Below are 14,491 nucleotides of genomic sequence, written 5' to 3'. Positions count from 1 at the left end.
TTTGTTAAAAACATAATTTCATAGAACTATTTAATTTTTTTTTTTTAAATTTGCACTATTAAACTCACCTTACAAAAGAAACACGTTTTGTAATGGCCCACCTATAAATATTGTTACCTTAGCAGTAGCTGTCCTAAAACAGCTTACCAACTAAAATGCTGTTTTTTTGTTTTGTTTTTTTTGTCTCGTGTGCCTGTGCTTGGAATATTTCATTCTTCTGCCAGACATTCATCGCCTGGGGAAAACACCTGGGGTAAGAACTCTCTTTACAAATAATATCATATGTATCATATGTTTCCCCGGCACATGATATGCGATGTGAATATAGTGTGAGAACTGGTCTGTTTTGCAGAGTATTGTTCAAAGTCACTCACTTTCTCGTGCCCTCCTGTGAGCTCGCTCCCTCTCCCGCTCTCTCCGCTGGCTCTGGAGAGACTCCGTCCCTGTTTCAGTGTCCAACCCATCCCGACTGCTCACCGCATTGGCACTAGTACACACATACACACACAAAAAGAGAGGTCTTTATTATATAGTCTCGAAACCATCTCTATTATGCTGAGTCATAATACACTTGGCCACAAAAGTAGATAAATTGTTCTGGGAAACCTTCTGAAATTATGATTACCAACATTCAATTTCATCGCCAACAGATATTTCATTGTTTAGAAGTATATGATTTACAGCCGAGCATTTTCAGCAGCTGTCACTAGTTATTCAAAGCTGAGAATGTATGGTAAAAAGTGTTTAGGACCAGCTGAGATGAACTGCAGCCCAGGAGTTTCAAATCCTGCAGGGCTGCGGTTGGGGGTAAATGGGGCCACGATGCAGTGTAGGAATGAATAAGTGTACGCAGATATGCCAAAGGCTAGTTATTCTAGCAGAGTGGTTAGAATGCTCAGGGCAGAAAAGAAATATGAGGTTGGTGAGAACAGCTCGCTGTGACACATGCAAAGATGCTAACACATGATAACACATGAGAAAAAAATCTGTCATTTTCGCATGGGTCCCCTGGAAGAAAAAAAACAGATAGCATAATGACTGTGAGACTGAGAAAGTATGTATGTATTTTAGAATAAAACCCCGCACCCAGGATCATTGGTTCAGTTTCCAAGCAATGCATAAATGCAATCTTGAATGCAACGTAAGTCACTTTGGATAAAAGCATAAATACATATAAATATAAATGACTGCCACACTATTACTACCTACAGAAAATAGGCAGTACACATTTAGTAGAGATTTTATTTGCATATTATTACCGTTACTCGTTTTGCATAACTCTTTTAATAAACTGACCACTATAACAATGCAAATAGTGCTTACCAGCTGTCTGCTTCTAATTGATTATTTTTATTTAATTTTTTCTGTCATATCCCTTCAAGGGTTTTTCCAGAAAATAAATTTACACAGATGTAGATTCATCCATTTAAGTTATAATTTCATTTGAAAGCAGTGTATAACAACTGACATGTATTCACATCTTAAGAATGAACAAGGTTTTGCCATATTTCTCTGTATTTCAAATCTGTTTCTATATTATATTAGCCCAAAGAGAACATACAATAAATTTATATAGTTATGTTATAAGGCTTGTGTATATCCAGTGATGTTTGTAATATTAGGATACTATTTAGGGGAAAATATCTTAAACAAAACAAATAGATAATGCTTGAATGATTTCGAGCCAGAAAATTGTATCTTCCTAAAGTTTACTTGCATCCACATACCAAAAAGGAAAGTCCCACCCCTCAAGCAAAATTAGCTCAAACACAAAGCAGTGTGATAATGTCTCTCTCTGCTGGATAGAGCCTGTTACTTCAGCAGTATTGTGATAATTTACCAAAAGTACATCAATTAATACACCAGTATCCATGCATTAAATCAGTGGATCTCAACGGTTAAGACAGAATTCTGGGACACAGGTCTGTGTTGAAACCAAACTGGAGGGAGAAACAAAGCTAAATGAAAATAATAAAAAAGCTTCTAATGCAAAAGGTGGCACAGAGGTACTTCTGTAGTGCCATTTAGGTCTAGACTGTTTAATGCTACTAAAACTGAACACATAACAAGCATAATTTAGTCTGGCTTTGTGTTTTCACACTGAATCTTGAGCAGGCACTGAGCAGTCTTAACTCAGCTGTTTAAAGATGCCTTTATATAATTATGCATAATTAGGACAGCAAAATATAAATTCTTGTGGAATTTTAAAATGAGAGAAATCACTATTTGTTTTGTTGCTCAAATGCAAAGTAAAAAAAAAAAACATTTAAAAAATTTAAAAAACAATTCAAATATAATTGCCTGATTTCTAATGGCTTACAAATAATACCCCAAAATGAACAAAATTCTGAAATCACTGTAAAATACATTTACATACAATGCTATTAAATACCAACTGATGCATTTAATGCACATATCTTGTACTCTGTGAGTACAGGGGGCAGACGGACCAGACGGTTCAGTCCTGGGGGAGACCGAGGCAGCTGTGTCACCCTGCAGAGCCCGCGGGGCAACGGAGACGGGTGCTTTTAATGTCCACTAATCCGGATTAGCTGCTCAAGGGACAGCCGAAAACATACTCTCCTCACCCTACCAAATTTATTCAGGAGGACCAATAAATAATGCACAGCATAAAGATAGCAGGCAGAGGATAACATTTGGTTACTTACTAATGCTTACAGCGAAGCTTTTATAATGGAAATGAGGGAGATTTCTTGAGGGAGAAACGTTCATATTAATTTCATGCAAAATTGGCTGTTAGTCTGTTGGAGAGACACTGGGGAAAAGGATTGACGGGAGAAAGGAAGCAGTCTGTGGTTCACCTTCACATCTGGCACTAGATGGCACTAGATACTACAGAAAACAAGTCGTGACAATTCTTCGGTAAGGTGAGAAGGTTACAACAAAAAAAGTCAAATATTAGATAAGAAATCGCAGGATTTTCACAAAAGTGAACAGGTGCAACAGATGCACAAAGAGAGGCTGTTGTAAAATATTCCTGAAGCTCATTGATCTAAATTTAGCCTTCAACATCTTCAATATGAACAAAGAGAATATTTAATCTGTGTTTGTGGTAGGCACAACATTACCAGATATGCAGCAGCGCACAACTCTCAAAGCCTTCTTTACAATGTGAAAGTGTTTTTTGAGCCTTTTGTTCTTGCAGTAAAGCTGCAGTTCATGGGTTTATTTTCACTAATAAATGGAATAAATTCCATCAAATATTGTGTTTATTGTAGCAAATAGTTCAAGAGATCTCTTTTTGTGTTTATTTATATATACACAAAAGGAGATATAAAGAAACAGCGAGTCGATTAAATAAAATAATTAGAACAAATTGGTCCAAGAAAGATTCTTTCATGAATCCAACATGACTATCACTAAAACAAATATTGATCTTACAAAAGCTATAACTGGTATTTGACCCAGAATATGAATTATTATGTGGCCAGCTGTGTATGAGTGGAGGAAGGTATTGCTACATGACTGGTTAAAGACCTAACCACATGAATACTGGCAAATCAAACAAACACATTGAACTTTGTGAGGCAAACATGTGTTCTATTAGAATGCAGCTCAAGAGACAGGCGCTTCAATTGGACTGTGATTCACACATGTGGCTCCCGAAAGGACAAGAATGATATTTTCCCTCCAGCTGGATAACAGACATCTGCTACTGCTGTGACTGTGGTCAGGAACTCAGAACAAATCAAATCAGTGGTTTTGTAATGCTTGTCAAGAGTGTGTGTGTGTGTGTTCTATGAATTCATGCAGACATCTGCAGATGTATTTGTCTGGTTATTCAAAAACCCAATGCATATGCATATATAATGCAAACATGCAACTTATACAATGACTTGAGTACACTTCTTCTATGTTGAACGTTTCTTTTTTTCTTTTTTGTAGGCCTTAAAAGGTGCAATAAAAAGACCCAATGATATTGGGATATTGAAAACAGTGATATTCATAATTCTTTATATTTGACTTCAAAAATTAGTTTACCTTGAAAGAAAATACTACTAAGAGTTGCTAAGATTTTTTTTTAATTCTCTCATGTGGAGAGGACAAGTCTCTTATGTTGCTTTCTTATGGGCAAATAAAGATTATATATATACAGTGGTGGCCAAAATTATTAACACTAGTATTTTCACCAGCTAAAAATTGGTTTTAAGTCAGTTATTTCTATATTTTGCTGTAGTGTGTCAGTAGGATATAGCAGTTTACATTTCCAAACATTCATTTTGCCATTAATTGTAATAATCCAGTGAGATTTTTGTTTGCACAAGGAGTCTGACAACATCATCATCCAGTCTGTCTGGAATGACATGAAGATACAGAACAAACTGAGACCGACTAAATGCAGAAGAACTGTGACAACGTCTCCAAGATGCTTCAAGAAACCTACCTGCAAAGCTACAGTACTGTTAAAAGTTTTAGGCACTTTAGACACAAAAAAAACCTGTCAATGATTTTCTTTATCAATTAACTTCTATTAACTAAATAAAATAAAAAAACATTTGTTATGACTATCCTTTGCATTTAAAGCAGCTTTTGTTCTAGGTGCACTTGCGCATAGTTTTATAGCTTTGAAGGTAGGTTTCTTGAAGCATCTTGGAGACGTTGCTTGGAGACGTTGTATTAATCATACTGACCCCACACTTTTGAACGATAGTGTATGTTTGAAAACTTTTAAGATGTGTATAAAATACATGAAAACAACATGAAGAACTTGACCCTCCGACTTCAATTTATACATTACATTATCTTTATTTGTCATGCATCCAGTTATAATGGGATAAGTGTCCTTCACTGCCTTTACTGGTTTACTACGGGCCTAAGAAGTGAGTAATAAATGTCAGACAAATTATTTGCATGGCATTACTCACTGGAAAGAGGGGGGTCTGGAATCTCCAATCCCTCCAGTTCGCTCCAAGGGTGGTGGCAGCTCTTTGTGGCTTTCTGTGCACTGAGATCCCCCATCTGAGTGTGTGCCTTCAGCCAACACCAACTACAGCCAAACACACACACACACACACACACACACACATACAATTACCCACAAAGGCTTCAGGAAGAAACTCTCCAGACTAACTACTAGCCCTGCATAAATAAGTAGACCAGCAGTAGGAAGAGAAGAGAGTGCATTTGTTTGAGAAGACAGGAGTGTGAAACATGGACCCTTTAAGGCAAGTCTTCTTAATAAAGGCCCTGGGCGGCCATTTCAACATATTTCAAATCAGCAATAAAATATGACCACAATGGTGTCATTATTGATCCATGCTTTGCTGAAATCACACACAAAAAATCAGGTTGGTCCAGTTAAATTTCATGCAATAGAATTGCAAATATTTCTATGAGCAGTCCGACGACTCCACCTCATTCTATCAGAGACAAAAAAGGAGCCTTATGATGTGGTAAAGTGCTTTCATGATCCAAATAATTGGCAGTAGATGAGGATATAACCTTATAAACACTGTTGTTCATTATCTGCACAAACCAATGATAAAACCTTGAAGTAAGGCAGAAATCCAATGCACTATGCAGTGATCATGTTATGGTATACTGAAGGTCTCCGTGTTTGGACAGCAGGCAGTGAAGCACATATTTTAGTGCAGCCCAGCTCAATGTCATGTCTCTCAGCATGTCTGTGCAGCTCTCTGCAGCTGGAGGCTCGCTGGAGTCCACTAACCTGTATTTTGCACCTCACATCCACTTTACACAACTCTATGGGTATAAAACCTGCTTGTAGTTGTGTAGATGTGTATTTTAGAGGCCATTATCAAATTAATTATTATGCTTTGCGTTTGCTGCACTATCATGTGTAAATATTTAAACAGTCCTCTATTTGTATGAAGTTTACTCATACAAATTAGGTCACAGAGTTTAATTCAGATTGCTGTCCATTTTACTTTTGTAATGTGACATGAAACAGGACATATTCAACGACAAAAATGTCAGAGCGGACTTTGGGTAGTGATTAGATCTTGAAAAGTGGTTTATACTGTAATTGTTAAATGATTAAGGCTTTGGTGTCATCACACAAAACAGAAAGTTTCAGAGGCAGAGCAAGTTTAACATTTTAATCAAAGATTATAAGCATAAACATCATTTGTATAAACAACATGCACTGTTTACAATAAAACCAGGAGTGTGAATTAATTCTGGTTTTAACTGGTTTAAGATCGTCTCCCAGCCTAAATACCCAAGCTGGTATTTATCTATTTACTTGGTTGGCCAGCTGAATAACGCCTGAATGATTCACAAAAAAGAGCTGATTCATAAGAGTCACTGAGGAATCAGACTACACTGGTCACATTGTATTGGTTTAATCACTAAAAAGAAACTAAAATAAACCAGTTCAAAAGAGACATTCGTTCAATAATCAGATAACATTAGTTGCGCTTTATTGGTTTATTCACTAAAAATAACTACTTCAAAATAGTCACTTATTCAGGAATCAGAAGACACTGGTTGTACTTTATTGGACTGTTGCTTTAGTGAATAAACCAATAGAGTCACCTGTTCAAGAATCAGACTACACTGGTTGCGCTGTATTTGTTTGATTCACTAAAATAAGCCAGTTCATAAGAGACATTTGTTCAATAATCAGACAACACTAGTTGCGTTTTGGTTTATTCAATAAAAATTCCTACTTCACAAGAGTCGCTATTTCAGGAATCGGGCCACACTGATCTTGCAGTACAACCCGAATTCCGGAAATGAAATTTGAATAAAATGAAAACTAAAAGAATTTCAAATCACATGAGCCAATATTTTATTCACAATAGAACATAGATCACATAACAAATGTTTAAACTGAGAAATTTTAAAATTTTATATGCAAGATGAGCTCATTTCAAATTTGATGCCTGCAACAGGTCTCAGATTAGTTGGGACAGGTGCATGTTTACCATGGTGTAGCATCTCCTCTTCTGTTCAAAACAGTTTGAAGACGTCTGGGCATCGAGGTTATGAGTTTCTGAAGTTTTGGTGTTGGAATTTGGTCCCATTTTTGCCTGATATAGGTTTCCAGCTGCTGAAGAGTTTGTGGTTGTCTTTGACATATTTTCCATTTAAGGATGTGCCAAATGTTCTCTATAGGTGAAAGATCTGGACTGCAGGCAGGCCAATTCAACACCCGGACTCTTCTACTATGAGGCCATGCTCTTGTAATAGCTGCAGTATGTGGTTTTGCATTGTCCTGCTGAAATACACAAGGCCTTCCCTGAAATAGACATTGTCTGGAGGGGAGCATATGTTGCTATAAAACCTTTATATACCTTTCAGCATTCACAGTGCCTTCCAAAACATGAAAGCTGCCCACACTGTATACAATTATACACCCCCATACCATCAGAGACGCTGGCTTTTGAACTGAACGCTGATAACACGCTGGAAGGTCTCTTTAGCCCAGAGGACATGGCATCCGTGATTTCTAACAAGAATGTCAAATTTGGACTCATCTGACCATAGAACACTTTTCCACTTTGAAACAGTCCATTTTAAATGATCCTTGGCCCACAAGACACGACGGCGCTTCTGGACCATGTTCACATATGGCTTCCTTTTTGCATGATAGAGCTTTACTTGGCATCTGCAGATGGCACTGCAGATTGTGTTTACTAACAGTGGTTTCTGGAAGTATTCCTGGGCCCATTTAGTAATGTCAATGACAGAATGATCCCGATGAGTGTCGTCTGAGGACCCGAAGACCACGGGCATCCAACAAAGGTATTCGGCCTTGTCCCTTACGCACAGAGATTTCTCCAGTTTCTCTGAATTTTTTTGATGATGTTATGCACTATAGATAATGAGATTTGCAAAACCTTTGCAATTTGATGTTGAGGAATGTTGTTTTTAAAAGTATTCCACAATCTGTTTATGCACTCTTTCACAGATTGGAGAGCCCCTGCCCATCTTTACTTCTGAGAGACTCTGCCTCTCTAAGACATCCCTTTTATAGCTAATCATGTTACAGACCTGATGTCAATTAACTTAATTAGTTGCTAGATGTTCTCCCAGCTGAATCTTTTCAAAATGTCTTGCTTTTTCAGCCCTTTGTTGACCCCGTGCCAACTTTTTTGAGACCTGCAGCAGGCATCAAATTTGCAATGAGCTCATTTAGTGGATAAAAGTGTAACATTTCAAATCAAATCAAAATCAAATCAAATCACTTTTATTGTCACATCACCACAGCACGTGTGCCTTCGTGAGTGAAATTCTTGAGAGCGTGCTCCAGACACTGCAAAAACAATTTACATATAGACATTACCATACATACGTACAGACTTATACAGATGACAATGTGTAATATACACATACATATACTCAGTACACACAGTGTACTATTAGACAGACATACAGTTACCGATACACATTATACACAGTATGTAGTACACATTCTACGTTATATACACACAGTAATATGCGAAGATGCAGCAGATTATATATAAACCGGATGTGCAAATGTCATGGATGTGCATTGGATGGTATCCGGTGCTGGCAAAAAGATTGTTGTATTTGTGCAGTAGTGTACTGGTAGTCCAGTTTGAACTGTATGGGATTAAAGTGCAGTGCGTATACTGTAAGGTGGGATTATGCTGTAGGTATATTAGTTTTGACTGTTCATTAGCCTGATAGCCTGAGGAAAAAAGCTATCCCTCAGTCGGCTAGTGCGGGATCGGATGCTGCGGAGACGTCTTCCTGAGGGCAGCAGAGAGAGCAGTCTGTGGGACGGGTGGCTGGAGTCACTGATGATCCTCCGGGCTTTCTTTATACACCGCCTGGTGTAGATGTCCTGGAGGGAGGGAAGCTCACCTCCAACAATGTGACGGGCAGTTCGCACGACCCTTTGCAGAGCTTTGCGGTTGCCAGCATTGCTGTTTCCAAACCAGGCGGTGATGCAGCCTGTCAGGATGCTCTCCACAGTGCAGGTGTAGAATGATCTGAGGATGCTGGGGTTCATTCCAAACTTCCTCAGCCGTCTCAGGAAGAAGAGGCGTTGGTGTGTCTTCTTCAGCACTGCATCTGTGTGAGCGGACCATGTGAGATCCTCAGTGATGTGAACACCGAGGAATTTGAAGCTGTTTACTCGCTCCACAGGTGTCATGTCGATGGTGATGGGTGTGTGTTCTCTGCTCTGTCTCCTGAAGTCCACCACCAGCTCCTTGGTCTTGTCGATGTTGAGTGAGAGGTGGTTCTCTTGACACCATTTAGTCAGGGTTCTCACCTCCTCTCTGTAGGCCATCTCATCGTTGTCAGTGATCAGGCCTATCACCGTTGTGTCGTCAGCAAATTTGACGATGACGTTGGAGCTGTGTGTTGCTGTACAGTCGTGTGTGTACAGGGAGTACAGGAGTGGGCTGAGGACGCAGCCCTGAGGAGCACCAGTGTTGAGGGTCAGCGGGGATGAAGTGTTGTTGCCCATTCTGACCACCTGACATCTGCCTGTCAGGAAGTCCAGGATCCAGCTGCACAGAGATCCGTTTAGTCCCAGAGTCTGGAGCTTCTCAACCAGTGTGGCAGGCACTATGGTATTGAATGCTGAGCTGTAGTCCACAAACAGCATTCTCACATAGGTGTTCTTATTTTCCAGGTGGGAGAGAGCAGTGTGCAGGGTGAAGGCAATAGCATCGTCTGTGGAACGGTTTCTGCGATATGCAAATTGTAGGGGATCCAGTGAGTCAGGCAGCACAGAGCAGATGTAGTCTCTGATGAGTTTCTCAAAGCACTTGCTGAAGATGGGTGTCAGAGCAATGGGCCTCCAGTCATTCAAGCATGTGATTTTATTTTTCTTTGGTATGGGCACAATGGTGGATTTTTTGAAGCATGCGGGAACCACAGACAGAGAGAGGGAAAGGTTAAAAATGTCTGTGAAAACCCCGGCCAGTTGGAATGCGCATGCTCGGAGCACACGGCCTGGGATGCCATCGGGACCCACAGCCTTGCGGATGTTCACCCGTCAGAAGGATCGGGTTACATCTGCGACAGAAAAGGAAAGTGCGCTCGCCTCTTCTGCTACAGCCGCGGGAGCGCGCTCTGTGTGGGCGGTGTTGTGAGCCTCGAAACGAGCATAAAAGTTATTAAGTTCGTCCGGTACAGAGGCGGCAATGTTCACAGTAGCTGGTTTATTCCCTCTGAAATCTGTGATGTTGTTGATACCCTGCCACATGCTTCTTGCGTTGTTGGTTTTGAATTGTTCTTCAACTTTGTTTTTATATTGTCGTTTGGCAGCTTTGATTGATTTCCTGAGATCGTAACTGGCTTGTTTGCGATCGTCAGAGTTTCCGGATTTAAAGGCAGATGTCCGCGCTGACAAGGCTGCTCGAACATCGCTGTTAATCCACGGTTTTTGGTTGGGGTAGATGCGGATTGTTTTTGTCGGTACTACATCCTCTACACACTTCCTGATGAAACACGTTACAGTATCTGAGTACGCCTCTATGTCGTCATCAGACGCTGCCCGGAACATGTCCCAGTCCACGTGATCAAAACAGTCCTGTAGTATAGCGTCTGATTGGTCCGACCAGCATTGAATTGTCCTGAGGGCGGGTGCTTCTCGTTTCAGTTTCTGCCTATAAGCAGGCAGGAGCAGAACGGAAGTGTGGTCCGATTTGCCGAAAGGTGGGCGGGGGAGCGATTTGTAGGCGTCCCGGAATGGAGAGTAGCAGTGGTCCAGTACACGATCACCACGCGTGTTGATGGTGATGTGTTGAAAGTATTTTGGAGCTATTGTTCTGAAGTTGGCTTTGTTGAAGTCCCCCGTAACAATAAACGCTGCATCTGGGTACGCGGTTTCCTGCTCGCTTATATTCCCATACAGTTCCTTAAGTGCCTGGTCTGTGTTGGCTTGAGGGGGAATGTAAACAGCTGTGATTATGATCGCTGTAAATTCCCTCGGTAGCCAGAATGGTCGACACAGAAGCATATGAAATTCCAGATCAGGGGAGCAGGAGGATTTAATAGAGTGTAGGTTCCTTTCATCACACCACGAGTTGTTGATAAAGAAACAGACGCCCCCGCCTCTGCTTTTCCCTGTGAGCTCTTTCGTTCTGTCCGAGCGGTGCACAGAGAACCCCGTGAGCTCGATGGCTGAGTCTGGAACCACTGCCGACATCCAGGTTTCTGTGAGGCAAATAATGCAGCAGTCCCTTGTTTCCCGTTGGTATGAGATGCGTGCCCGCAGTTCACAGAGTTTGTTGTCCAGTGACTGAACGTTAGCCAGCAAAATAGTTGGGAGAGGAGGTCGGAGGGGACGGCGTCTGAGTCTGACAAGGACGCCGGCTCTCTTCCCCCTTTTCCGGCGGCGTTTCTTCGGTCGCGATCGTGCAGCCCAGACAAAGGGCTCTGATGCGGTGTCTGTAAACAAGGCGCCGGCGTTCAGGAACTCAAAGTCCGGTTTGCGTTGCGCGACGAAGGAACCAATGTTTAAAAGCGTGTGTCTATCGTAGACAGTTATACTGACAACATCTAACACGTGAAACAACAAAATAACAAATAAAACATAAAAAACATAAGAAAAACTGCAGAGTTTTCTTGGAGCTCGCAACACGGCTGCCATGCTCGGCGCCATCTTGGTTCAACAAAGATTAAACATTTGTTATGTTCTCTATGTCCTATTGTGAATAAAATATTGGCTCATGTGATTTGAAAGTCTTTTAGTTTTCATTTTATTCAAATTTAAAAAACGTCCCTACATTTCCGGAATTTGGGTTGTATTTGTTTGATTCACTAAAACGAACCAGTTGAGACATTCGTTCAATAATCGGTTTACACTAGTGCTTTATTGGTTTATTCACTAAAAAGAACTAGTTCACAAGAGTCACTTGTTCAGTAATCCCACTACACTGGTAGTGCTGCATTTGTTTGTTTCACTAAAAAGAACCGGTTCATAATTGTCATTTGTTCAGGAATTAGACTACACTGTTCGCATTCTATTTGCTTGATTCACTAAAAGGAACCGGTTCATAAGAATCATTCCTACAGCAATTTATTCTCTTTATATGTTCCTCTAAAACTAGCAAACAGACTGGCCTGAGAGACCATCAAATAAGCTTAGGCTGTTTTAATCTGGGGGTTTTTTCAGCAGAGTTGATAGTCTGATATTTCATAATGTCACAATCTGTCCAAAACAGAGAGGAGGGCACATCCGTCTCACTTACCCAGGACACCACTCTGCCGTTGAAGCAGGGCAGCTTGGCGTTATCATCAGAGATTTCTTCTTTGACGACTCTGCGGGAAAGAACACAAACTTTTAGGGACTCTGTGAGACCAGCACCCAGGATTGAACACCAGTGTTCCCGTCTATTTGCAAAAGCTGAGGCATACTGAAAGCATGTCTAAATGAAGTATAAATGAAGATCTAATGTTTCTCTAAGTGTGTGAGTGTTTATGAGTATTGAGGGTAGAGTATCTGTACATTTATACATTCAAGTGTGGGTACATTTATATATGTGAAAGGTGCAGCAAGGGTGTCAGGGCACAGGAGGTTATTAATAGAGTGAGTGAGTGTTTTAGCAGAGTGTCTATCCCAGGCTGTAAATTCCCTACATAAATACCACACAGTTACCCTTTAACCCTCCCAGTCGAGGTTCAGCAGTCACACACCTGCTGGTCTCCTGTCACTGTGCACAGGCCTAGTCCATACACACACATACAAACCACATGAGAATGGCAAAATCCCTTAAGGCTCCATTCGTAGCCTGACCAAACAGGATTACTGGGGATGCACAATATATCTGTGACCGTACTGTTAACAGCCATAAGATCATTCAGATTTTAACTGATGGTATAAACAAATCTGAAAAAAATGTAAGTGCCATTTTAAATGGCTTTTTTTACGTATTACCTTATTTTACATATTTTCAATGCTGCATAAATGCAATCTAATAACAAACCTAATAAAATTACTAAATAGAACATATTTGCTTGTGAAAAAAACACTAAAATGATTTCTCCCAAGCCAGCAAGTACAACATATAACCACTTGCTGTTAAGTAAGTGAGTCTTAAATTGTGTGTTCACCAACTACTCAGACTGATATAACTGTCATTGAGTCCTTAAAAAAAGAATTACTCTTAAGAGTCATTGCGAATCAGATTACACTGGCTTTACGCTGTATTTCTGATTCACTAATTCAGAAGACTTTCAGGATTCAGACTACATTGCATTGCATTTATTTCATTCACTAAAAAGAACCACTTCATAAGAATAATTTATTTGGGAATCTATCTACACTGGCCACGCTGTATGTTGTTAATTAACAAAAAAGAGACAGATCATAGAATAATTTGTTGAAGAATCAGACTACAATGGTCATGCTGCACTTGTTTGATTTGCTAAAAAGAACTGGTTCATTAGATTCATTCGTTTATGAGTCAGGCTATACTGGTTGCTCATTTGTTTGATTCACTCAAAAGAACTGGTTCATTAAAGTAACTTTTTGGGAATCTTACTATATTAGTTGTGCTGTATGTTTCTGATTCACTTAAAAGAGCTAGTTCTTAAAGAGACATAGTGCAAGAATTGTACTACACTGTGCTGTTTTTGTTTGATTCACAAAAAAACTAAAAAAATTAGCTATTTTGTTTATCAGTCATTTGTTTGGGAATCACACAACTCTGGTCAAGCTGTATATGAACCTATTCATAATAATCATTTGTTTGGGAATCATACTGCAAGAAATCCTAAAAACCATTTGATTCTGGTATTTATTTTCCTCTATTCCCAACCTAGTTTTCAGAAAGATCCCAAAGTTTAGCACCTACAATCAAAAGTGACGGATCAACATGAATTCAAACATTTCTCAAATTCTTCAAATACCAAACACCAAATATGTGAGCAATTGTATCCAAGAAACATCCGATAAAGTTACAAAGTTCACATCTAAGATATGACAGCTGATGTGCAACTGATGTTATAGATTATTAAAGGAATAATGTCTTCAAGTAGTGTAACCACAGATCTTATTTAATCATAAATCAAACACAACCACTCTAAAAACCCATTAGAAGTTCCTGAGGGAACACATGGCTAATTAGCCCTCCGGGTTTGCCTACAAACTGACGTCATGACTGAACAGCTCTTTGCGGCATCCTCCTCTCTGCTTTTTGTCACTTCTTCATCCATGCACTAAATTTTTAAAAATACATTTTTAAACCTTTGTTAACTTCTTGTGTTACTGTCTCTTTAAGATGAACTGCCTGTGATGCAGAATTCCTCCAAATCCCCACTGGATTAAAGCATCTGCTAAATGAATAAATAAAAAATAGATGTAATATCACTAATCATATTTTGACCATAACAAAAATCAATATTGTGCAGTGCTAAAATGTGTTGACAGAACATTATGACTTGAGAAAATCCAGCATCCTGTCGTAATTATAACGTCTTCCTCTCCACTCCTCCAGAATTTCCAGGTCGCATCACCCACACAGCTGTGAGACCGAGGAGGTGAGTTGAGCGGGACTAAAGGATGATGATAACATGGTCT

General features: G+C 39.8%; 1 protein-coding gene across 2 annotated transcripts in view; it reads right to left on the bottom strand.

The window, feature by feature from the left end:
* The window catches only part of LOC306859793 (segment polarity protein dishevelled homolog DVL-1-like), a 33,783-nt gene that overhangs the window by 12,645 nt on the left and 6,647 nt on the right, over positions 1–14,491 (bottom strand). For both annotated transcript variants that reach the window (XM_079401062.1, XM_079401063.1), the window contains exons 2-4: positions 12,162–12,231; positions 4,887–5,008; positions 375–487 (exon numbers count right to left, since the gene is read on the bottom strand). In XM_079401062.1, the coding sequence (XP_079257188.1) occupies positions 375–487; positions 4,887–5,008; positions 12,162–12,231 (305 nt within the window). The remainder of the gene's footprint in view (positions 1–374; positions 488–4,886; positions 5,009–12,161; positions 12,232–14,491) is intronic.

The sequence above is a fragment of the Barbus barbus genome (genome assembly GCF_936440315.1).
Source record: "Barbus barbus genome assembly, chromosome: 40".
Lineage (NCBI taxonomy): Eukaryota > Metazoa > Chordata > Actinopteri > Cypriniformes > Cyprinidae > Barbus > Barbus barbus.
This window is presented reverse-complemented; position numbering and strand designations above follow the sequence as displayed.